This window comes from Anastrepha obliqua, chromosome 2 (assembly GCF_027943255.1).
Source record: "Anastrepha obliqua isolate idAnaObli1 chromosome 2, idAnaObli1_1.0, whole genome shotgun sequence".
NCBI lineage: Eukaryota > Metazoa > Arthropoda > Insecta > Diptera > Tephritidae > Anastrepha > Anastrepha obliqua.
Window position 1 is genome coordinate 133,743,316 of NC_072893.1, and position 26,406 is coordinate 133,769,721.

General features: G+C 40.8%; 1 protein-coding gene across 1 annotated transcript in view; it reads left to right on the forward strand.

The window, feature by feature from the left end:
- The window catches only part of LOC129238026 (uncharacterized), a 51,235-nt gene that overhangs the window by 18,483 nt on the left and 6,346 nt on the right, over positions 1-26,406 (forward strand). Inside the window, exons 3-9 of the mRNA XM_054873058.1 lie at positions 14,818-16,003; positions 17,109-17,444; positions 17,524-18,058; positions 18,124-18,301; positions 18,362-18,533; positions 23,760-24,191; positions 24,296-26,368. Of these exons, the coding sequence (XP_054729033.1) occupies positions 14,818-16,003; positions 17,109-17,444; positions 17,524-18,058; positions 18,124-18,301; positions 18,362-18,533; positions 23,760-24,191; positions 24,296-26,368 (4,912 nt within the window). The remainder of the gene's footprint in view (positions 1-14,817; positions 16,004-17,108; positions 17,445-17,523; positions 18,059-18,123; positions 18,302-18,361; positions 18,534-23,759; positions 24,192-24,295; positions 26,369-26,406) is intronic.

A 26,406-nucleotide genomic window follows, 5' to 3' on the forward strand; every position in this document is an offset into this window, starting at 1 on the left:
TTCACATGATTTTCCACTCTGGTAAGCGTGTTGGTTTCTACTAAGTGGACTTCTCGGCAATACCCCCACTCGAATATGTTTCTCCACCACTCGTTCCAGACTTTTCAACATGAACGCTGTCAAACTGATTGGTCTGAAACTTTTTGCTAGGGAATAGTCATCTTTTCCTGGTTTTGGAATAAATACTACTCTTACGCGTCGCCATTGGGATGGTATATAACCAAATGCAAGACAGGCTGTGAAGATCCTTTTCAGGGCCTCAATCAGCCTGCCTCCTCCTTTTTTAAGCATTACTGGATATATTCCGTCAGGTCCAGGGGACTTAAAGTTCTCAAAGGAAGATAAGGAAAACCTTATCGATTCCCTTGTCACTATCCGACTAGCAACTGGTATGTACCTAGAGGTTCCACCGTTGCCACCGTCATTGTTCATGCCACTCTCAGCTTCAGAGAGAGTTCTACTACCCGGAAAATGGGTTTCGAGTAGAGCATTAAACGTTTCCGATTTGGAAATGGTGTATGAACCATCAGGTTTTCGAATGGAATCCAGCCTTACTGAGCGGTCTAAATGAAGGACCTTACAAAGTCTCGCTGTTTCCCTCATTTCTTCGACGTTACTGCAGAAATTTCTATAGGATTCAAGTTTGGCTTGCCGTACTTTTTTCTTATATTCTCTCTGTGTAAGTCGATGATTGGCCCAGTCCTCTTCTGTTTTGGTCTTCAAGGCCTTATTAAGAAGTTTCCTGGACCGTACACGAAGCTTCGACAGTTCAGGGTTCCACCAAGGAACCGCTTTCCCCTGTCTGCTTTGCCTGAGTGGACACAGTTCCTCAAAGCAATTGATTAAAGTACCTTCTAATTCCTTAGTAGCATCTTCAATCATTTCTGCTGATTTGAGTTTTTTCAGGTTTGGTAACCGCTCTGTTACAAGCTCACCATACCTGTCCCAGTCCACATTTCGAGGATTCCTACCGGAAGGTATTGATATTGTATCAATTCCCAGTCGGAATTCGATAAGACGATGATCAGAAAGAGAGTCCTCTTCCAAAACTCGCCATCGGTTGATTTGATTTCCAACTGACCTATTGGTAAGTGTTAAATCAATCACCTCTTGTCTCCTTCTGGTCACAAAAGTTGGTTTGTTACCAGTGTTTTGGATGACCAAATCGGATGACAGGATAAAATCCAGTAACTTGAGACCTCTGGGGTTGCATTTGCTGCTTCCCCACACAATGTTCTGTGAATTTGCGTCACAGCCCACTATTAGCCCCAGATTATTGGATTCTGCGTACTTGACCACTTCTCTTAGCTCCCTCGAAGGAGGTGGCTGTAAAGAGTCGTAGGGTAGGTAGGCCGAAACTATGATAGCTTCGACACTGTTCCCACTTTTCAAGTACTTTATTTTTGCAGCAACGATATCTCCAGAGCATAGCTCGTTTAACATCGTGTGTTCGATCAACCTCGGCATGATAATACATGCTCGCGGTCTCACATTCCCTTCACAATGAAGTATTTGTCCCCACGACATAGCACTTAGACCACAGATACGCTTGTGACATACCCATGGTTCTTGTATAAGTATTATGTGTGGGTTTGTTTGCAGTTTTGCATGCCTACGGCACAAGAGAGCCGTAGACGCTTTGCTATGCTGCAGATTAATCTGTGTAAATATTACTTCAGTCATGAGACTGAGTATATTTACGCTTTGTCCTCCACCTTATCCTGGACGCGGAACTGGATCCGCCCCAGATGTAGGTGAGGACGGCACCCGTACTTCGACTTAAGCACCTTGAGGGACCCAAGATCGATACCCAGTACCAGGTGGGAACCCGCCTCCGAAGTGGTAGCGGATTTCTGCCTGGTGCACGTGTATACTCTCCAGAGAGTCGTGTCAAGATCCTTATTCTGAACACGGATGCGTTTGAGGAGTTCTGCTGAATTACAGGAAGGACCCGGAATCCAGACACTCGCTCGTACCAGCCTTTCTTTGCTACTCTCAACAAGAATAAACTTGCTGTTTTCGCAGGCTGGAATCTTTGCTATAGCTTTTTCTAGCCATTCTCGGGAAAAAGCATTGGAACAGTGCACCTTTACGATGCCGTCCACCACGCTTTTCCCCTCGAACGTCGGCGCGTCTTTCGACTCACCGATAGCTTTCCAAAGATAGCTGTCAAGATAGTCTTGTTGCCCTTTGGACAGTAGACCATCTTGTTTGTCGGTGTGTATCTCCACCGTCATTGCCTTTGCTGCCATTCTCGCGAATGATTCGCCAGACGTTGACGGAAGAGTGTCATTCGACATTTGAGGTCCCTTAGCCTCTGCCTTGTCAGGCAAAGGTTTGTCTGCCTTGGATTGGGTCGAGGATGCAGGCATTTCCGAATTCCGTCTCTCGACTTTCCTCTTCTTTGCCTTTCTCCTCTTCCCGGTCGTTGGCACAGACCTCGTTTCGTTTCCGGAAGAGCGCAGCGCTACAGAGGAGTCCTCTGTTCTGCCACGCTTTCCCGTTTCCGTTACAGGTGTCGAAGTTGACGGAGCTTGAGTCCTTGCCTTAGCTAGTGCTTCGGCTTGCCTCGCCTTCTGTCTTCTTCGTTTGATCTGCCTTGCGGTTAGACCAACACCTGCGTTCGAATCTCCAATAACTTCGGTCTTTTTACCGGTACTTACCTGATTCGCACCAGGTTTAACCGTTGTCAATGACTTACTCGGTACCAGAGATCCGTCTGAGTCTACTGAGAGATTGTCCGCCATCTCCACATCCTCCGCAACTTGTTCAGTTGCTTCCGATCGTTTCGACGGCGGTGTATTGCTCACACTCACTCGGCTCTCCATTGGCATAGCCAATGTGCCATGTTTCACCACTAGTAGTGCGCTTCCTCCGGAACCCTGGGTGTCAGTTCCGGTCTTAGGGGAATGTGGGGTTCGGGCCTGCACATCCGATGCCCGAGCCGTCGATTGCTCGACGGGAGGATTTCCCAAAAGTGGGTTACCTCGTGCAGAAATATCCATGTTTAGCCTCCACATTAAATAAAAGAAATGCATTTTATCCCTCCTGCCAGGTTGTCGGTACGGTACTCTCCACATAGTACTTGGGTGGCCACCAATTCCGCCGTTCCGCGGATGAGTGGATACCCAATTCCTATATGAAGCTGCCCTCTTAGTTCGTGGTAGGTTAATCTCCAAAGAATGGGGTTAACTCGCCACTTAAGCCTCATCCCCGCGGCAAGGAGACCGACATGATAAGGGCAACAGCAACATACTGCAGATGTGATGCACTTGCGTAGCAGGTCTTCAGCGCAAAATGTCTGGCACACTAGAGACCGAGAGCCGAAAAGCAGCCTTATGGTTATTTTTGTTTTGCAGTTGCAACGAGTCGATGTCATTTTCTCAAAGCCTTTAAATCAGTTGAGTTTTTGGTTGCGTGTGCTTTGATAATAATCGTGCCGCATATACGCCAAGGGGCCGGATGCCTCTGCGATGCTGCTTTGTTTTATGAGTACAGCAAAGCTTTACGTGCATGCATGTGTGAATGTGGTATGCTTTGCCAAAATAAACTAAAAAGCAGTTCCGCAGATGGAAGGCGAAATCTGTGAGGAAATTTAAGAAAATCAACTTAAATTCTGGTTCATATGGAGAATAAATCTGATAAGTGTATTTTTGTTTTTATTATCAGCATTTATTTTATTTCGAAACATGGAGTTAAAGGATCTCACATGTTCTTAGTTCGTTTTCTCTTTAATTACATATAAAAATATATCTATATAAATTTATTAAATTTTTCTAAACAAAAATAAATTAGTAGAATTCGAAGAATCTACAGATTTTTCATTGCGCTTGGACCATGCATTCGAAGCAATAATAGCTTCATCTATAAGGCGGCCGCCGGAGCTGAATGAGTTGGTGCGTGACTACCATTTGGAAGTTCGCAGATTCGAATCTTCGTGCATAAAACACAAAAATTATAGAAAAAGTTTTTTCTAATAGCGGTCGCCCTTCAGCAATGGTATACCGTCGACTGTATTTCTGCCATAAGAAAATCCTTGGTACAAAAGTATATGCCATTCATGGTTGGCTTAAAACTGTACGTTCCCTCATTTGCAGAACAACATCAGGACGCACGCGAAAAATAGGAGGAGAGCTCGGCCAATCACCCAAAAAGTGTGTAGGTGCCAATTATGTATAAACATATATAAGGGACTTTGTGGCAACTTGTAATTTTTAATAACCGTTATACCACTCTTATACACTAGAATCTTGACTATAGCACGGCCGGCTTGTTTAAAATAGTAGGTGTTAAGAAATCGAAAACTTTATATATATTTGACGTTCGAAATATACAAATTCTTGAGCACCTAAAAATTTAATTAAATGAAATCGAACTGAATGTTGGTATTTAAAACAACTAAGTCATACTGTAAATTATTTTGCTAAAGCTAATGAATTTCAATTAGAGTCCATTTAAATATATTTAGTTTGCTTGTAAAGGCAACAGAGAGTTTTCACACTTCTCGCCCAAATAATTTTTTCTAACTTTTATTATTCCCAATGCATTATCACCAGCATTCGACTTTTGCCTGAAGCCTAGCGGAAGTGTCAGTGGCTCCAGTGAGCTTTACAGTGAGTGCACATGAATTGGCACCATTTCAAGGCACTGCTCCCAGCCACCATCATTGGTTTACCGGTTGTGACTGGCTGGCGGCTCGACGTGCCATAAAAAATTGCACGAAAATCAGTGAGTCAATATGTCGGTGGCTCTGACGCCCATCAGTGCCTGTTAAATTGAAAAAAAAATAAAAGCCTAAAACAAACAATTGAGAAATGCAAGAGCCGGAAGCTTTCGCCTCGAAATAAACGACTCACCCGTAGCACGGCGTGCTTCCGTATGTCTCACCACTTAGCCAACCCCGGGCCATACAATCATTCAACCATTGACCAATTCGGCCCTCTGCAGCGCTTTCGATCTCACCTTGTGTCCGACAAGTGCGCAATTAATTTACAGTTGCTGCTCGTTAAATGTTTCCATTTGGCCGGAAGTGTAATGTTGAGAATGTTTCATGCACGTGCATGTGCAATATGACAAGATCTTCATCTATACCATAAAGTAAGCCAGGGCAACCCCAGCATACATGGCCGAAGCAGATCGAAAGCGAAATGAATCGTGCGAATTTAAACACCGAGAAGAGCTGAAATCAAAGAATTTAGCGACTAAAAATTAGGAGAACTTATCTCAAGTAAGACGAGACAAAAGAAAGAAAGAAGAAGATTTACTTTCTATTTGTCCCGCTACTTAACTTATTGACTCTTTTTTATTTGCAAACTTCGCAGGGTGGTGAACTTCAGCGCGTCATAATTTACTAATTTCAGTACTAATTTAAATAAACACTTATACATGCATACTCTTGCGCAAGGGTGTTTCGTATGTATCGTATGTGCATTACTTACATTGCGTGACCAAGTGACTGTTGGAATTCTCAAGCTTAACACGCATGCACAGATATGCTAGAGGAACTTGAAAAATTTTCAGCAGTAATTGGAGAATTGAAAGGTTGGGAAATTAAAGGATTGCAAAGGACAGGAGAGCGCATGTGTAAGTGAATAATTGACAAAATGCTATACAAAGCAAGCGGCCTCTATAGCGTGAGCTTACAGATACTGGCGCAGCATGGAGGCTCAATAAGAGGTTGGTTAGGAGGTTAATGATGTTCATGATTTTATGGCAGATTTTATAGCTGAATTCAAATCCTCAGTAAAAAGCCGTATTCACCCCTTCAATGAACTTGGAGGACTGGATGATTTATAAGACAAAGATCGATCAAAGGCATAACAAATTGTAGAACCTTAACACCATTGGAATACTGAAGCCTTAAAGACTCGATTCATATGATTTATTTTGGATATTTTATTTTATGCATGGAAGTTAGGTTCAGTGGCAATTAACAAAAAGTACCAAATTTACTTTTCGTCATTTTTAAATTACAATATGGTAACTTTACATGACTCTCCAAGCGATAAGCTAACCTGACTGAAAGTTTCAAGGAAATTAAACAAAAATATAGGCACTAAACTAAAAAAATAAAAAATAAAAAAATAAGCAGCGCGATCAGAGAGAAATTCGTTTTTTTTTATGTTTTTCTTGAAAAGTAATATTAGCCGGGTACAAGTGAGCAAATAGATTACTTAAAAATTAATTTAAACTTATTTTTGGCGTTTTTTTGCGTACCTGTCTCCGCTTTGTCGACTTTTTGCCAAATCACATAGAAAAAATTGGGCAGTGAAATATGCATTTCACAAAGTATATGAAATACACGCCAAGTAAATACTCCAACAGTTCTCTGGGTAAATAAGTCAACGAAAGCATGTATTATGTAAGTGTGCCTGTGTGTATTTATGTACACATGCAAGAGAAAAATATACAATGAACGCGTCATAATAACTCAATATTGAATTCCTTAAAGTTTAAGGTTTCCAATTTTCTTTTTATTGAAGAATATAAAAATATTGCTCATGGCGAAAAAGTTTGCTTAAAATCATACAAATAAATATGTACTCACACACACACAACCTATAGCCTGGCTGTGGCTGACGAGACAAGTGTGTCACTGTAGTTCTTCCGCCACAATTTGTCTTTACCTTCCAGTCAGTTGATAAAAGTCATTTGGAAAATTTTCCAACTACTCTGCACAATGCTAGTATTCTAAGTTTAAGTGGCACACATATGCACACAATTTTCCATAGTCACTCTCATGGTAAGACAAAGCAACGGAAGTGAACTGAAGTGCAGAGAAAATAAATGGAACGAAAAACTTTTCCTCACGCGGTTGGACATTTGTTTTAGCAATTGTGTCACTGACTTTTTTATACATACATACATGTGTTGTATATATGGATGTGTTTTGGTTATACTTTTCATAAAGTTTTGTGCGTCCTCACTAAGCCAGAGGAGAAAAGGAGAGAAGAGAAGCAAACAAAGCGCGTCTAGTTTCAACAAATTCTTTTACCATTTCGTTCTGAAATTCATTTAACGCAAATCGTAACAGCGCTCCCCAAAAAGCTTTATTTAGCCACCACAAATAGTAAAAACGCGAATATATAATAAGTTTTTTTTGGTTCAAGGCAACTCTGAACCACTACATTGAACCAGCTACCGACCGCCAACCACGAAACCACGAAGAAAAGCTAGTCATGAGCCACCAACTATGGACGGCAGAGCGTACAGCGCAACTCAACGTCACTTTCTTCATTTCGTTTATTGCTTACGACTTACTTTGTGTATTACTTAACTTTTTTGTGTATAGGAGTACTTAGTTATTTATCCTTTCGTCATTTACAAGGTCTTTTCTTCACCACTACTGCACTCTGAGTCACTTACAGATTTGATTAGCACAATGAAAAGCCAAACAAAAATACAATAACTATGAAGTAGCATGAAAAGACGTCAGTTGTGCACCCGTCAGAGCAACCAACGCCTGCGTCACCAAGCCCCAATTATTGCATCAGCATTTCGAAATTTCATTTCGGTCAAAACGGAAACGGCTAAACATCTAACAATGACGCCCACGACCCGCTGCCTCCGCTTTTTAGCATTTAGACACACACACTCGACCTCTACTGCCCACATGCTAGCTATTTTTAAAGTTCATGCAAACACGCAAACTTTAACGGCACATTCTCTTACATTTTGAAGATTGCACAGCTGAAGAATGAAAGTACAACGTAACTTCCACAATTCATCCAAGCCAAACCGATGTATTACAAACTTCCATAATAAATGCAGTAGCATAAAAGTGTGAGCAGGATGCGGTGGGAAACGACGGCCATTATTTAACAGTTAAAAGTTGAAAAATGCCCTGAATGCGGAAGATTGATCGTTAGCAAATGCAAATTTTAGCATAGCCACGGGGCGTATGCGCAACATTTACCACGTACAGGTCATCACCGCAAGCGGTCACCGTGAACTTTGCTAACATTGTGATATAACGCGAAGCAACAAAGTGCGAGAAAATGCAAGCAATAACAAGGTATTTCAATTTAGCGTTACTCGCCATTCGTCGCCTTCTGGTGCCCCCGGACGTGAACGAAATCGTTTGTGTTAGTGTGCATATTTACAGCTTACATTGTTGTAAACGTTTAAGTAAAGAGGCGATGTTTGAGACTTTTGATGATTTGTTTGCATTGCGCGCAAAAATTATTTCACTTTTGAGTGACGGAAGTCTTGGTGTAGTGAAATTGCTGCTAACTGAAAACAATCTTTTTAGAGTTTATTTATATTTGTTTATAAATTACAACACAATAAAAATATTTTGCTTTCTTCGATTTCCTAGTTTCCCTATATGCGAATTCTACTATTTTTTTAGTATTTCTTCATTAAAAATTGTACCGTTTAACTTTTTCTCTTCAAAATTGCATCATTAACATTCCCATACCCACACCCTAAGCCCGAAAGCATCCCCTACTCTCTGCTCTCTAACTATTTCCTCTTTTCCTTTCTGCTCTCCTCTCTCGTTGACTCATCAATATTTCATTTGGCTCATACACATCCAGTTCAACTGCTGCCCTCAGGTGTTTTAATAATGAAAAAGCCATTTGGTCGAGCTATTTGTTATTTTGATTACACATGAACTAAGGCAGTATCCTTTAACCCAGACTGCCTCTACGGACTAGCCTGTATGCCATTGCACTCACATAAAAACAGTTTCGGTCATAAACAGTTGGTAGTTTGTTGCGAAGGCGCTGGATTTAACAGCAATTTTACTACGCTCAGTATTTGTGGTTGTTGCTGTGCACCACTTACATTACCGTGAAAGTACATTTTGTGTACTCCATTTGTGTTTTATGTAATGATAGTGGCATAGTGGCCACATTCCTCGGACATGGGCACGCACATACAGCCGAGCAAACTCACCCACTTTTTCTATAAATTACCAACCATTAACTTTTTTTTTATGAAATGTTTTATTTTGCTCTACTCACTTATTACTTTTTTCTTGAAATGCCATCTGGCGTTAAAATAAATTCAAGTGACCGCATTTTGATGCGCACTTGGGGAGCCAGCTCTCGTGCCCGCGAATTATGAACGCATTGGCGTGTTAAGCTGGCGGAAATTGCTATTTGAGTTGAGTTACCACCGCAGCACAAGCACGGACGATTAGCGGCAGTGACAGTGTACTCGTATGCCTTCTGAAAAATTTGAGAAAGGAAGCAGTCACCGAGAAAGCAAATTGTGAACAAAATAATTTCATTTGAAGTCATAAAGCTTGTTTTGGTAAAAGGTTTAAAAATACTGATTCGGAAAACATTTTCATTAAATTTCTCAACTCACGACATCAGTACGAAAACTGTGCTTATTATAAATATATTTATAAATGACGCTTGTACCTTTTATGTGGTATTTGGCCGACCTCCTCCTCTTATTAGTGGTGTGTGTCTTGATGTTGTTGCACAAATAGAGGAATCTACTGTTCTAAGCCGACTCCTTTTTAAGCCGTGAAATTAGTTCTTTCCTTTAAATTTGTTTAGCCTCAATCTTAATAGCATAGTTGATTGCATATAATATTGACTCATTTCGGAAAATATACATTTAAGATTTTTTAATTAGTCTTCCTTCTAGTATAATACAGCACTGAATATCACAGCTGGTCTGTTTGTATTTGTTAATGGAAGGGGGCCAATGACGTAATGATGGCTATGTGTGAACACGCAACTTTACAACATTCTGAGCCCAATTTCATTCAACTCTCCAATAGTCTGGCTTGACTCAAACAAAATTTTTTTTTGATTTTTGAGCTAAGTTTTTGAATGAAATTTATGCGCCACTCTTTTGATTGAGGTTTAACAGGTAACATTATTCGATACTTTCTGTCAAAAAAAGATGTTAGACAAAGGAACATAGAACGTAACGTAACCAACATCTTTGTTGCTCTATAATCTCTTTGGATTAAAATTTATTTCAACTCTCGTCACTTCAGTGTATGATGGGAACTGAAGAGTTTAAAAAGTGTTCCCGCAACAACGAAAATAATAAATGTCCAACTAAAAGCCTACAGAGTTGAACAGCGATAGAGTTAAGTGCAAGTCAAAATTTTAGCGTGTGCCACGGTACGCACAAATCCTTGACGCCTTCTCAGCCTAAGTCTTAATTTTTCCACCCCACTTTCGCTTCTTCTGATCATGAAAAGCAACGCCTCAACTTTTTAATGGAATTTAGCTGTAATTAGTATGACAGAAATACGGCACTTTTTTCTCAACAAATTTTCCTAATCGTTTCTACCACACCTCTGGCCACACACAATTAAATATTCCCACGCTATGCCCTGTTCCACTCACATCTTGATTTCTCGACACCTTAACAGCCTTTTTTCACAAGATGCACTTATTAATTTGTAGTTCTCTCTTGCCAAGCACTTCAGTTGTTGGCGCTATATTGGCAGTCCAAAAAAAACTTTGGGAAAACTAACAAAATACCCAAAAAGAAAAATAAATGATGCGGCCATATGCGCTGACTTTGTTAGCCGGGCTATTGATTGACCATATTGCGGCTTTTACTCTGCATTAGTGTCACATAACAGGACTTCTAACTCCCTAACAAGTTGAGCTTCACAGCTTACTACAATACGGAAGATGCTACTTGTTGTATGTCACACTTATTTGTCGCTACTTGCCCCTGACAGTTTACGACAACACGCTTGTTAGTTGTTGCTACAAGTACAACTTTTTCATTTACATTTGCATATACTGCACATCAATTCTCACCTTCTGCTCGCACGTTTCCACATATTGCTTAGCTGCTTACTTCAGTGACTAGTCAAGTATGTCTGATTGGCTGCTTGGTCGATTGGTCATCTCATCTCGTCCGTCTCTATGTTTGATTTTATACTAACATTTGTACTTTTGGTTTGTTACATTTTTTGTAAGTTTATTTACTTCTTGGTTACTGTCAACGTAGTCGGTGATTGTCTGAAGATTTCCACAATAACCGCAAGGGGAATCGAATGTAAGCGCTTGTTTACACACCACAGTAGGGCAAATGTTACAGGAAATCCAATTGCTATTGTACCAGAGCGAAAAGCAAACAAGCAAGCATACTTTATGGGGCGCTTCCTTTACATCACGTAAACGCCCGGAATGACCTCGTTATACACACGGAAATTTTGTAAATTGTGTGCAGATTGCAATTTATTTCCCATTAAAGGGTGTTGAATCAAATAAAAGCCGTTACTTGGTCACATACAAAATATGAATTTGGTGATACTTGTTTTACTAGCGGTAGCAACGTAATATAGGAGGAAGTACGACGCGTAATCACCTGGACAAGCTATTACTTTGTGTATGAGTAGCCGGATGTATAACGGCTTTTTGGTTAAACGCATTCAGGTGATTAACAAAAAATGGTATAAAATTAAGATTTCCGAAAAGTATACTTGGAAAACAATAATTCCAAGCCGATATATGGCAATTACCCTAAGGGAATTTCTATAATGAAAAAGAAAAATAATAAAAATATGAAGAACTGGTTTTCAAATTGAGAAGAGTAAAGTTAAAGAAATAATTATGGAAAGCAACTAAAACAAATTACACCTCTTCACATTGCTCACACTTTCGAACTGCCTAGGGCCATTGCAAGTAATTTGTCTTGTCGCATGTCCCAATGGCACTGTAAAAACGGCTCATTGTCATGCAATTGATTAAATGATTTCTTCCGTTCGATTGCCTCATTCAATTGGCATGCACTAAAGAACGTTTGATATTCATTATATTGGATACATTCCTGCCTTCATCCATTCTTTTTCACATTTTTAATGACATAATAAAGACATGCACAAATACAGCTTAAAAAGAGGAATGTGGGCGAAGGGAATAAAGAAATAAGGAATAATAATAAAACAGACAATACAAAATCAAGAAAAAGTGAATAAAAAGAAGCGAAATTGAAATATAAAAGTTGCTAGAATTCAGAATAGACGTTAAATTGCTACGCGGAACAACAATCAATCATTAAGGATATGAACTCAGCGCATGAATAACCAAGCAAATCGAAGCCAAAAGAAGTTAGTGAGTAGAGAAAATGGGAAGGATCAGTACAAATTACGAATAAGTGGTGGAAAGTTGAACCAACAAAGCGGTGGAATTAAGTTGTTGCCAAATAAATATCGATGACCGGCGCGCGTGACCAATCGCCAGCGCACAAGCGCACAAACACACACACACACAACAAAGCAGACCTGACGGACGTTGCTTTGATGTTGGAAAATTTGATATTTTTCACTCTTATTTTGATGTATGTTTGTGGTGCTATCATAAACCGTCACCTTCAAAAGGAAATTCCTGCAGTTTTTGTTTTTAGCTTAATCATAAACACGTACTGCACTTGATTGGCTATTGGGCAAGCTGAGTACACACACAAACACACATGAGTAGAGAGATGCACACACATTTCTTTTTTTGTTTTATGGGCTTAAGGTTTTATGAGCTCGCGAGTATTTGAAGGCGTATTGCTGTTGTGCTTTTAGCTGAGTTTGCATGGGTGCTTGGCCAATGGCCATGAACAAAATGAAGCAAAATTAAAAAAAAATTACTCTTTGTAGGAGCCAAAAATTTCATAATATTCAGAATGTCACAAATTCCAATTAAAAAACATTGAAGGCGCATTCAGAAATTTAAATTGTTTGACTAAAATCATTAAATGAAATTTCAAAATCCTCTAATAATCTATTTGTAATAGCTGCCTTTAGAAAAATGCTCGCTTGCATTATTTTCTCTAAAAACGACTAAAACTGCTTTAAATGACTTAATCAAACAAAAATTTTAAATTAAAAATTAAACAAAATTGAGTAAATGATTTAAAGAGAATGCAAAAAAAACTAGAAATTCGGAATATGCCACACTTCCAATAATGCAATGAAAAGGCAACTGATTAAGGAAGAGAAACGAATAAAAGAACTAATTTATCGAATGTAATGCACTCGCGCTCTGGTGTCGTTAAAACTGAATTATGACAGCTGAGTACTATTTTTTAAACGGCTGCATAAGTCTTTAAATCCAAAAGTACACAAATTTGGCGGCGCCTGATAAATCTGTGGTTAATTATTCAGTTACTAATGTCAAACCACCATGGCAAGCAGACGATTGAGCAGCAAATGCAAATGATAAACCTTTTTCTGAAGTCGCTGGTCCATGTGTGACAGAGCTACTGAAAATCGGGACTCCCGGATAAGTGACAATATGCGAAGCCGGACATCTGCACAGTCCTTTTCAAATAATAAAATGATTTCTTTAATATTCCAATTTCTAGTACGCCACACAAAGCTGCTGGTTACTAAATTTATAGTGCTATTGAAATTTCGACTGACAATTTCTTAACAAATTTTAATGATTCTTAAACTACTTTCGGAATTCCATTTCTAGGAAATACCGTTTTAAATTAATGCACATTTCAAATTGTTTAATGTATGAGCCAAAGGAACAAAGCCAGAAAGCTTTGCTGAAATTCACCGCAATGTCGCGTGATTTTATGGCATTAAAAATTTCCCTTCTCCCTGCGCTTCGACTGAATTTTATGTGGCAAAGCCATCGCAAATGCATGCCCCTTGCGTGAATTTAAAAATATTGCGGGTAGCATGGGAATGGCGGAATGAAGAAAATGGTGCAAAACGTCCTAATTAAATGACAACAACAGTGATACTGTTTTCACACGTATTGTATAAGCTTTAATCCGCATAAGTTTCAATGAGGACATTAAAGCTCCTTGTGGGGCTTGCAAAGCCAAAAATAGTTGGTTGGAAAAAATTAAATTTTTTTTAATTGTATCACAAAATTATCTTTAACAAGGAAATAAGTATAAAAAAGAAGCTACTTAAACGCTAAGGGAATGTTTCAGCAAGTGAAGTTGATTTAAATAAGATAAAATACATAATAAAATGTAAGCTATCGTAATGCCAAAAAGGAAAACAAGTAAATCAAATCAAATACAACTAGAAAAGAATTAAAAGTTTCACTATTCACTTGCGCTGCAACTTCGCTGGTGCCATAAATTCGATGGTCGTTTTTGTTTTTCTTTTCTTTTAGCCACGCACTTCCCCGCACGACAGCTTCAGTAATTTCTCAGCTTTTTCACAATTCACTTAAATATTTTTCGCATGTTTTTTGTTGCCATCGTAGCCGGCGTCATTGATGCTGATGGGCGTTATGCTGTCAGCTGCTCTTAAACTCAGTTAACAGCCAATTTTGTCCTTGAGATGTTGCTACATAACATGCTTACTGCCTGCCACTTGTAAAAGTTGCATTTTTTCTTGCTTCACACGATTTAGTTTCTCTCTTAGTGTAATGTGCGAAGTTGTATCGTCATCGTTGAGGTCGATGATGGGTTTGTTGGCAGCAATTTTCGTCTACTCTTACCGGCACTCAACAATTTTCTTCTTTGCTTTCGTTGGACAGTATTAGCCTTTTGTTTGTTTTGTTTTCTTTGCGCTTTTGTTGCTCATAAACTGTGGGTGCTGCGAAGGTTATCGGATGAATGGACTGACTTGAATTTATAGCCTCCCCACTTGGCAGGGATTAGGTGTCTAGATAAAGTCTCGCATTATAAATTCAAGCGTATAAAGCGAAAGAATTCAGTTGCAATTTTGGTTTGTTCGCCTGCAAGCCACTGGGCGGATAAGTCATATTGAACTGCAATAAAAAAGAAATATTTTAATAAAATACAAAATGTTGTACAAAATAATTAATTTCGAGTTGATTTTATTAGCCTGTTGCTACACTTCTCTTTTATTTTTCAACTTACAATGAATTTTTATGCTAATGTTTGCTTTCATCCTTTTCTTTGTAGACGTAGTGAGTTTCTAGGATGCATGTCCTTTCCTCTCCAGACGTTGCTGCAACAACCTGTTAATGGCTTCTACAAACTACAATCGCAGGCATGTCTGAATAATCCACAGCCGCCAGTATTGTTACAGCATCCGGCCAGTGCTACACACGCCCAGCACCCACAAAGCCAAACACACCAGACTTCGTGCCCAAAGCCTCACAATCCCAACCACATTCCCGTTCCCGTTCACGTTCAACCACAACTGCAACTGCAGCCACAGTCGCAGCCTCCACCACAACGCCAACCATTTGTGCCACAGGCGCGTGTTGTCACCGCCACATCTATAATGACCTCAACACTGACGCGCCAGAAAAGCGAGGAGGATGTTGTGAGTATTGACAGCATGGCTCAGGCGACTGCTGGCAGCAACATTGAGCACCCGATGACACTGAGCCGGAAGGCTTTGCATCAGCGCGACGCCGACGAAAATCTGTTTTTGCGTTTTCTGGAATTGGATCCGCCCACGGAGACGCCGGCTCCCACAAATGCTGCTAGTGCCCCACCAGCCGCCTCAAGCGGACGTCGTCTATCAGCCGCAAGCAAACCCGTTGGGCGTACACCCTTCACCATGACCAAGAAATTAACGCGTACCGCCGAACGCGGCTTCGGTTTCTCCATTGTGTGGACGCATCCGCCACGCGTCGAAAAAATTGAGCCTAGCCTTTCGGCCGATCGGGCCGGCATACAACCTGGCGACTATGTGATTTTCGTGGATAAACAGAATGTGGTGACGATGCCGGAAGCGGATGTGCTAAACCTAATACGCTCACAGGGCTCCACACTGACGCTGGAGGTATTCAGAAGATCGGGGCCTGCCGGTGGTATTGGACTAGGTTCTATGCCACCGGCGCTCAGTGTCAGCAGTAGAGGTCATCCAACGGCGCTGGTAATGAATGGCAAAGCTACATCAAGCACACGTTTAGTGAGTGGTATGAGTGATGAGCACCAGTCGATTGCAGGAGGCACTGCGCAGTTACTGCGACGCGTTGGCGCGGCAAGCGCAATGCCGATAGTATCAACAGGGCCGACAGCAACGGTTGCCGCAACGAATGTGCGTCCGTCCACAGCCTGCTCAGGTGGCACCACCTCGTCAATTGAGGCGGCAAAGCGTCGTCTGCATCTGCCGCAGGTCACCTTCAGTAAGGAGGTAGGCAAAGGCGTTATTGTCTAAAAGATCTGGAGACAGTATGAGTTTGGGGGGTTGAGAAAAATGGAATTTACCAGCGCCGAATGAACGAATTTATTTGCATAATTTTAGAAGCCAGATAAGTTTTTGTTTACTTTGATATGTCTGATTTAGATACTTTATTTTCTCCCTTAATTTCTAATTCTAATTTTTTAACACATTTCCCCATTTTATGCTAAACACAAAGTTGCCTCGACTGACGCTCGAAACAGAGTGAAAAAGTTAGATTTTTGGGAAGCCAAGCTATATAAATTAAAGATTTAGGGCCGATTCCTCAATGTCCCATCATCATCTGTTATATTTATCGAAGCTGTTGTTGTTGGATTGAGTAGCAGATAGCGAATGCAACTCATTGTGAAAGCGAGTTTTTGTTATTTTTGAGATAGTAGGACGCATTTCACTTATCTGGTCATTGAGAAATCTACGACTTGTAAGCCATAAGTTAAGCCTCACTGTTTATCAAAGCAAGGCAAACAAGTAAAATTTGATTATAAAGACAGTGATTCAACAACGTTAAACAAATATTAAGAATCTTCATAACACTTATATGGACAAAAATTTTTCCAGCTGATGCTTGAGAAATTTAATTTTCTTTTGCTTATTTTAAAACTTATATTGAGAACATCATTATTGGCTACGTGCAACTATTCATAATATTCCAATAAAAAAAACAAATATGAAGGAATGTTGAGACATACAACTAAATTTTTTAAAGACATCCGTAGAAACAATCGGATTTCTTTTTTTATGTACTGGAAATTAATGTGATTCCAATTTAGCTATATAATTTATGCATTATTCTTACATTCCGCTGATCTTTACATTTTTGTTTAAGTTTATGTGTTTCAGTAATTTTGTTCAAATTATTATTTTTGTATGTATTTAATTCGTTGTATATTTGGAAAATGCTGCTATGTTGACAATAAACGCTTCTTTGAATTTAATATTATAAAAGAATCGATTTTTTTTTTGAATGTGTTTAGTTCTCTTACGTCCAGCCCATCGTTCGCTTTGTAAATTCTTGTATGTCCACAGCCTTTTACACAATTCTCCTATCTTCCTTCAGTCCATTGGCCCCATCACCGACAATCGTCGTCGTTTACTTCTGCAGCTGATCAGTCGTGAACAGAACTTCATTTTGGCCCTAAACTTTGGCTTGCAACGTTTCGTGCAGCCGTTGCAGGATCGCAAAGATCTAATTTCGCCAAACGATCATCGAACACTCTTTCAGAATATCGATGAGCTGTTGCGCATCTCCGAGGATATACTAGAACAACTGTGCAACGATGATCAAGAGCCACAAATGAATTTTGCGTCGCGCGTCTATCTCTCGAAAACCACAGCCATTTGCGCAGCCTACAAAAAGTACTGTAATGGTATCAAGCGAGCCGATTGTGTACTGGTAAGCACTGCCGCCACACAAGGCAATTTATGGCAAGCATTTTGCCCTATTAACGCTCTATTTTCTATCTTCTTTGTAGGTAAATAAATCTCGGCAGATGGGCTCAGAGTTTGTTGCTTTCATAACCGAACCGCAAGTGCCACGCAAGCGTCCCGATCTCACAATGTTCATCCACAGACCTTTACAGCATTTCCGTGAGATATTGAAATTAATGCAGCTACTCGCTTCTAACTGTCACGTCGATACAGAGGAGCACAAGAATTTTACAACTGTAATTGCCGAGCTCCAGGCTGCCTATCGCGAGATTACTGTTAGCAGTGGCTTAATGGAGCCACTAGGCGAAGGCCGACCTTTGCTCACGTTGCAAGATCTCGAGTCCCGCATGGTATTCACGAAGTGCAAACCATTCACGCTGGCTGTACAGGGCCGCCAGTGGATTTTTGGTGGTGATCTGTCACGCGTGGAAGGCCGCTCCGTGAAACCTTACTGGACCTTGCTCTTTAGTGACATCATCGTGTTTGCAAAGGTCAGCCGAGACCGTGTTTTATTTATAACCGAGGAGCCTATCCCAATCGCGAATATTGTAGATTCATGCTTTCACATGCGCAAGAAAAGTAAGTAAAGGCGTACTCCCTTCAATAGAGTTTGATGTTAACTGCATTTCTATATTTTGTTACAGCCACGGAGTTTCGACTTACAATTGATCCAAACGGACGTTTGGCTGAGAGCCCAACGGGCTATTGTGCTCCGGATTTGACTCGGACACCGAAGAAGAGTGCACGCCGTAAGAGTCTGCTGCTGCGCGCGCCATCTTTGGAGCTAAAGGCTGTCTGGCAAAACCTTTTACAGCGTCAAATGTATATTTGTGTTTCGAATTTCTGAAAATTTCCTATCTAGTGATAACGATTTTTTCGTAGTTTCCTGGTGAATGCTGCGCTTGGCTCGACCCCGCTTTCCAGTCCACTGGATTCTCCCGATGTGCTCAACACCTTGGTGCCACTTAGTGATATTGGCCTCGCGTCCGCATCCATAGGCTCGGTAAAGCACTCATCCATGGACAGCATCAACGTAAAGAACAGCCAGCAACAGGTGCGTTTATTACGTCATAGTAGTCAATTGGCCACCGGCGATTCTTATGAGAACCTACAACGTCTCGCAAGTACACTAGTCTCTTCGCGCTGCAGCACACGCATGACCCAAACCACGCACACCGCTTCCTGTTCCTCTCAAACCGCATCGCCGGCACGCCATACGCTCACTGGCTGTCTTGGGGGTGTCGGCGGTGGTGGCATAGCTGGTATTGGCGGCTTTACGGACAGCGCGCCCTCCTTGCGTTCACTTACACTCACACGTCGGCACTTGATCGCTCAGCAACTAGACGCACGCCCACTGGCCGCTGCGCGCGCCTATAACTCGAGTACAAACAACTCCAGCAATTGGCTCAGTCTCAGCGGCAGCAGCCTTAACACGCAAACGCTCTGTTCGGGCGAACATTTGCCATCCTGCAAGTGCCTCACCGCTATTCCGGAAGCGGCATGTGAGGCCAGCACTGTCGATGCCAAACATGACATCGATACATTTTTCCTGCAACAACGTTGCGCCGATGGCGGTGAGCGGCTGCTCTTGATCGACGGCCAAGGGCGCTATTGTGTAACTACCACAGCGAAAACTAGTGCACGATCGACTCGCCGAAGTGATAGTGCATTGCAAATGACGCCAGCGCCAACGTCCACGCCAGCGCGTAGTGTACGTAGCGCCGTCACAGCTTCCACAGCCAACCGACCACCCAAGTTACTTGAGTTCTCGCTTAGTTCTGTGGGTCGTTCCTTTATCGACGAGACCGATGTGGCACGGCCAAATGACTCCCAAAACGCTTCACTGACGACACCTGACACGCCTACACCGAACATTTCACCCTCCTCGCAGCCATGTAACTCTGATGCATTCTCCAATGATTTTGTCCCAACGCAGAACATAAAAACACAAGCACTTGAAAACCCCAACAAAGCGGATTCAAACTTCAACTCAGACCTGAAGACTAATAACTCCATTATCGCAAATATGAACGGGAAAGCAGGAAAGAAGAAAGAGCGTACAAACTCATTATCCGCAAAGGGCATACCACTAGCTGAATTCGGGGGCTCTTGGGACCTACTAGAGTTAGATATGAACCTGCAGGACGTGAATATAGACCCTTCCTATGACACGGATGTGGAGGAATGCATCTTTATGGGTGACGAGCACGAGGTGGACGAAGATGACGAAATCGATGTGAGTGTCGCTGTAGACGATCCCTTTGGCGTACTGCCGACAAAGCCAACCCCACCGGACTCGCTGGATCTGTGATTTGACTTCTGGCTGGAAGATGCAGGTGTGTGTGGCGAGGACGACGAACTGGACATTGAGGGCAACGGAGATGACGAAGACTTTGTGTGCCAAATCGAGTACCAAGTGTTGAGCAACTAAATTATAGACTTGAGTGAAAACCAAACAAACGTATTGACAAATCGAACAGCGTAACTAAATGTATTTATGCACATATATACATACTGGTTTTACATGCATTAGGCCACTCCGTTTGTATGTGTACCAAAATGCGTCCAAGACTTTTATGAATTACGAGCTTATTCTGTGGTTGGTTTTATTTATTTCTTTTCTAAATTTCACCTCAACTACTAAAAAAAATTTAAATTAAAAATTAAAATCAAAACTCTTTAGTAAATAGTACTGAAATCTCCCCACCGCTACAGTCGACGAATTTTACGCACACCGTGACACGCTCATCTGCAGAACCACCGATTACTCGCGATCACAGATTCAGCGTTTGCTTACGCTCACCTGCACGCTTCACATGCCATACCCGCAATGCTGCATTGAAACAACACCAGCAAGTGTATTTGTTATCCTTGGTGCTGTTTTCGTTGTCGCTGTTGTTGTTGTTGTTTTCGTTCCCTTAACCCAGCCCATTTTAACTTTGACAGGTACTTCATTGCGGTCAGCGCTTGTGTGCAGCGTTGTGCTGTGCGCGGCATACACCCTCGTCCACCCCAAATGCGGGTGTCCAGCAGGTTTTCGTCCAAACACAGCCGTAGCGGTAGAAATATATTACAATTCTCATGTAATTTTGGTTGCTAAGTCACATACGTCTGAAGCGCTTAGAGTAGTGGAGTTTAACTCAAGAAAGGAAAAACCCAAAGAAATTTGATTGCTCAAACTTAAATTTGTTTTTCGAGTACTTGTAAGCAAACCTGTATTAAGACACAAGAAGCTACACAGTAGTTAGTCGTACCGCATAGGGAGCACATAGAAGTAGGCTCAAATTGCAACTAAATATGGTTTCGGCTTGATTCCTTATTTGTCCCGCTGTGCATTTGCTACATCAGTAAGTGTTTTTCGTTTGAAAAATGGAAAATTGGTAATGATGGCACAAAATGCGAATGCGCAAAAAAAAACCAAAAACAAATTTTTTCGAAACAATTTGTGAAGTAGAAATAAATGTAAGTCAGTCATTTTTATTTGTTGTTGTGTTAACAAGTAAGTAGTTATTCAAAAACGGTTGTTACTCGTTAAGAGTTTTTGTAATTAACAAAGTTGTAGAAAGTCTTTAGTTTTAATTAGAAAGTACATTAGCGAGTAAGTGGTTGAAATTGGAAATTTTATTAATTCTAATTGGCGAAGGAGGCCATAGTCATACCAATGCGTACGTTTGTATATCTTCCAAGTATTGCAAAAGTTACTAGTAGTTATAAAATTATTTTATTTAGCTAAAATAGTTAATTGTAGAGATTTATTACCGGAGCTTTGAGCATTTATATAAAAAATAATACATTTAGAACTTCTCCTTCTATCGTCTGGTTTCTGGTTTACAAATTAGTTTGCAAGAAATTTAAAACGAAGCCCGTCATCGTATGTACAATTTGAATTCATATATCAAAGATTATTTGTGTTTTTATATTTAGCAGTAGCCTATAAATAGTAGTTTGGACGACATCACAAGACACCTGAGAAGAAATTAATATAGTGAACGGCCAGACCTGGCTTACCAAGAGCTTTCTTGCTGTGTACTGGCCGTGAATACCTCACAAGTTCTCGCAGCCCAAAACGTAGAACAAGACATTATTAATTATTCTGTAGAAGTTTTATAATCAAACGTTAAATTGTTCAATCTTTGAGAAAGGGCAATCAAAACTTAGTGCACTGGTCTATTTGAAACAAGCTTGAGAAAATTTTTAGTTAATAAAAAGGGCAAAATAGTATAAACAGAAGATTTTAATTAAGAAAAAACATGAATTTGGCTGAAGCTAAAGGTATCCGCTTTAACTTGCAAATATAATTTTGTGATCAGTGTTCAATTCGCATACCGCAACAGCTTACGGAGATTTATATAAAATGCGTACCTAGTCGAAAAATCGGTTTTTGTTAAATATTATTTTTTCTTTTGTGTTTCAACATATTGTTATTGCTCCTAAAACTTAAAGTTTAACGTCAGTGAACTGCCGTTCCGCTACGCCTAACAACGCTTCCAAACACTTCCCTTTGCAAATGCCAACATTTCTGTTTGATGGCGAAGCTCAAATTTGTTTATAGTTAGTACAAATTTACACAAAAATAGTAAAAAGAATAGTAATTAAATTTGTGTACGAGTGCAAAATGAAAACAAAAACAGAATAAGAATCAGTGAACAAAAAACTACGCCAAAAAGCGACAATTTGACAAATTAGCTAAAAATCAGTAATAAGGCGAAAGATAAGAAAAAATATATCCACAGTTTCATAACACACAATTGCATATGTATAAGTGTAAGATAGTAAATATTATACAAGCAATTTACAATCAATTCTTATCGAATCGAAATTCTGGTAAAGTTCTTCAAATAATTATAATTATATACATATGTAACTACATCGATTTTTGAATTATAAAGAAACCAAACTAGCTCTAGTCTAGTCGCTCTGCAAGGTTCAATAATAAACTAAATATCGCTGCAAGTTTCACTAGTAAGCAATACATAGCATACTATACATTCCAAGGTACGTAGTACATAGGCACACAATTACGAATACGTAGAAATACATGTACTACCTACTCCTTAGATAAATTCACACATGTATTTATATATACCTATAGTTAAAATATTGTAGCATAATTACTTATAACTTTGCAGTTACATAAATGCATTCAGACTAAATTATTGATAATTAAAAAGAGATTTTCATTCATCGTAACTTATTTTGCTGTAGCTTATAGCCTAAAGGTCGAAGAAGAAGTCAAGTAATGGAAATTAAAATTGAAATAATAAAAATATATGAATTAAAATAAAATAAAAATATGGTTCTTTGAATAAAAACGCTTGTGAATTTATTTCGTCGTTTTGAGTGATGTTTTTCAGTTTCCGCTGCTGTTCACTTTTCGTGCCTCCCCTTCATTTCGAATTTATGATTTTCTTTACCAAATAAACCTCTTGATTGGTATTTTCCAAAAAGCACTTAATTATTTGATTATTTCTGATCTGCTAATTTTGCTGTCGTTGCATTTTAGTTATTTATAATAATTTTTCCGAACAAAATTGCATAAACTCTTAATTCCTACTTTACTTTAAAACAAAAAAATTAAATCAGGCATTAAAATAACTGAAAAAAAGAAAAAAATCACCTAACTAAAATCGAAAGTTGTGATGGACTCTGTTTCTAATTTGAGTTACCAAAACTATATATTGAGCACTTACGCAGAAATACCTTTCTTACTCCTTTTTTAATTTCGCGCGCAACTCTTCTGTCAACCGTCATTGCCAAATTCGTATTCAAACATATAGCTTTGCTATCTTCTAAATATTATTTGTTACAAGCGTTTTTAATCAAAGATTAATATGTCATATCAATTCTATATTCGTAGCCATTTGTATTAGACCTTTGAATTATGGTTTTTGTTTTTTCAAGTGCAATATTTTGACCTTAAAGGGTTATGCAAAGTAACATTTTTGATTTTTTTATTGAAAACAAAAATGGCTGACTTGCACCAAAAAATGAGACCATCACAATTTTCCATTTTAGAACAAAAATCAGCGATTTAGCGAAAGCAAGTTCGTTTCTTAAGTCTTTTGTTTATTAGAAACCATATTTTTTTGTTTGGATTTAATGTTGGAGGCGTCTCAATGTTGTGATAGTAAAACAATACAAGTTATGCTTTTTTACGGTCGTTTTGAAACACAAAATGATCGTGAAAATATTTTTTTGTATTTCCTTTTCCTTTTGTTGTAACTTTCACTCCCACATCTCCAAATGACTATGAATGTGTGCATTTGTATTGTTTATGCAGCAGAAACGTCTCTCGAATGCATCGGATCAAATTGAAATGCTCATCGATGAGAAGTGTCGCATCCTGAACAAGACTGGAACCTCCAAGTCTAATGCACTTCACCTGGCCAACTGGATGAAAGGTCAACTGGACAAGCAGCAGGAACAGGCGCGTTTGGCTGCGCAGCGTTCGCGCGAAAACATCAGTCATGAGGATGAGCACCTATTATACCCGGAGAGCGATCAAGATGAGCGTATCACGTTTTGGACTCGCCAACAACTGGAGAAGCGTACCAAAGAATTAAATTTAACCAAGGAAAACGGAAATATGAAGACCCGTCCGAATTTCGGTGGCAAGCGTCTCAGCGGCGTCGAGGAGCTTAGTATGAGTGACGCCTACTCGGAGAACGTAAGCCAGCTAAGTCAATCCCATAGTACCACTTCGGATAGTCAGGTAAATTTCGGTTTGGTTTTGCACGCTCACATAATATAGAATACTAGGTGAAGCACTTCACTGAAGCTTTTGTCTTTCGCTCATGCTTCTCTACTCATTGCCAGATCACGGTACGCTCTAGTCCCATTGTGCTTGATAAGCTAGCCGTCTGCCGCCATTGCCATAAGAACTGTCAGCAAGCGGCTATGTCGCACCTCGCGGCCATTTCCACCTCACAAACGCTCCCACCCGCTATAGGCTCGGTAGCCAATGAAAATACTACTGGTGTTGGTGGATGTGGCAGTGCCCTGGTGTGCACCTCACTTAAGGTGCAGCATAGCCAATCGTCACCTAATCGTTGCTGCAGGCTCAATGGCAACGTCAGTCAGGCGGGCAGCACCACCAGTATATCATCGAGTACCATTACGGGCGACCAACCAAGCGAACACTCATCCAAGGTAATGGCTAGTAGTAGTAAACGTGAGACTGGAGACACGGAGAGTGATGTGGCTCAACTAATCACTGACGATCTTTCGCAATCAGAGGCCACGGACGACAGCATTGGTGGGATTCCAAGCAGCAGCAGTGGCGTCGCCGGAGCCGACGAAGCACGACGACTACTCACCAACAGCTTCAGTAATCTACGAGTTTTAGATGAGAAGCATGAGGCACGGAAGTTGGATGGACAGCATAGGCCACAGGCTGGAACGCGAAGTCAGGATTCTAGACAGAATCATCAAACAGCATTAGTGAATGGATATTGCTCGTCGAATTTATCTGGTGGTGATGAGAGCATTAGTGTCAAGGCGAGTAGCGATAAAAAGCTGCAACCACAACCAAGAACATACCGAGTAACGCTACAAACGGCTACCGAGGAAACCACAAAGGATACTGCTGATAAAAAGGTGAAAACTACTGTCACGATTACTGAAACAGCACAAATTATACGTACACAGGATCAAAATTCCGAACACGAACATGGGCATGAACGATCTAGGACGGCCGATACACCAACAAAAAGTTCCAGGTCGCCGCATACGCCACTCACACCAAAGTCGCCAAAATCGCCAAAGGCACCTGGCACTCCATCATCATTTTCGCGGTTTACCCCTTGCAACTGTCAATGCAGACCCGCTGATTTTGAGAATACGACACTCAGCCCAGATGAAGTGGAGCAGCAGACATGCAAACTAATTGAATCTCCGAAGCAGTCACCACAAATACCACGGCAACTGCAGCTGCAGAAAGCAATGGAGAGTTTAAGTAATACCCAAAAGAAGCGTTGCAAGTGCATTTGTGGTGCACAGTCCGCAGTCGGAGTAGAGGACGAGCTCTCATCATTTCTGTTTGGGGATTTGTCGGCGAGACAGCTGGGAACAAAGCCAATACCCACGGCTCCTTTGCCAACACCGACATCAGTTGGTGCGCCAATTTCTATTTGCGATGCCAACTTCTTGCCGACTATCGCCGTAGTTCCGCCCACACCTGAAGCGACTCTCACAATGACCTCCACCAATGTGTGGGATAACAGTGGAACGAATTTAGCAACTAGCACAGCCACACAGAAACAATTAAGTAACATGCCGCGACAGGCTGTCATTGAACATATACCCGAGGATTCTTGTGATGAGTCACCCCTAGACGAGGAGCCGCCATATCGACCGATGAGCAATGCCTTACGACGGTACGGCACAATGTCCAGCCTTGAGAAATTGCCCTCTGACGACCGGATGGACGGAGATCTGGACGAGTTAGATAATGACGACGACAATGGAAATGACAAAAACGAAGTGGCCGACGATGAAGAAGATTATGATGATGATCTAGACGACAAGGCACGCGCGGACGCGGTGGATCACGCGAAAGAAGCAACACAGTCCACTACGTGCACATTCGAAGATGTGGCTAGCGGGTCATGTGTACTGGTTGGTGGTGTCTGGACAAGCCGAACGAGTGGGCTGGCTGGTGGCAACAAAATGTCTTTTTTCGAAGAGTCACGCGCATTCATCGACAAATACCTAGGCAGATGGAATCAAGACCAGACAACGTCCTCGCCCGCGGTCACTACTTCCGAAACCGATGAACAAGCTGACGAATGCACCTCGGGTGCAACCTCCGGCGAGGAGGTGTGGGGTACCCCAACCAGTGGCGGAGACAACGACGACATGCACCTAGTCAACTCGGAAAATACGTACTCGGTAAGGGACTTGGGAAAACCCTTATGAGACTTTGAAAA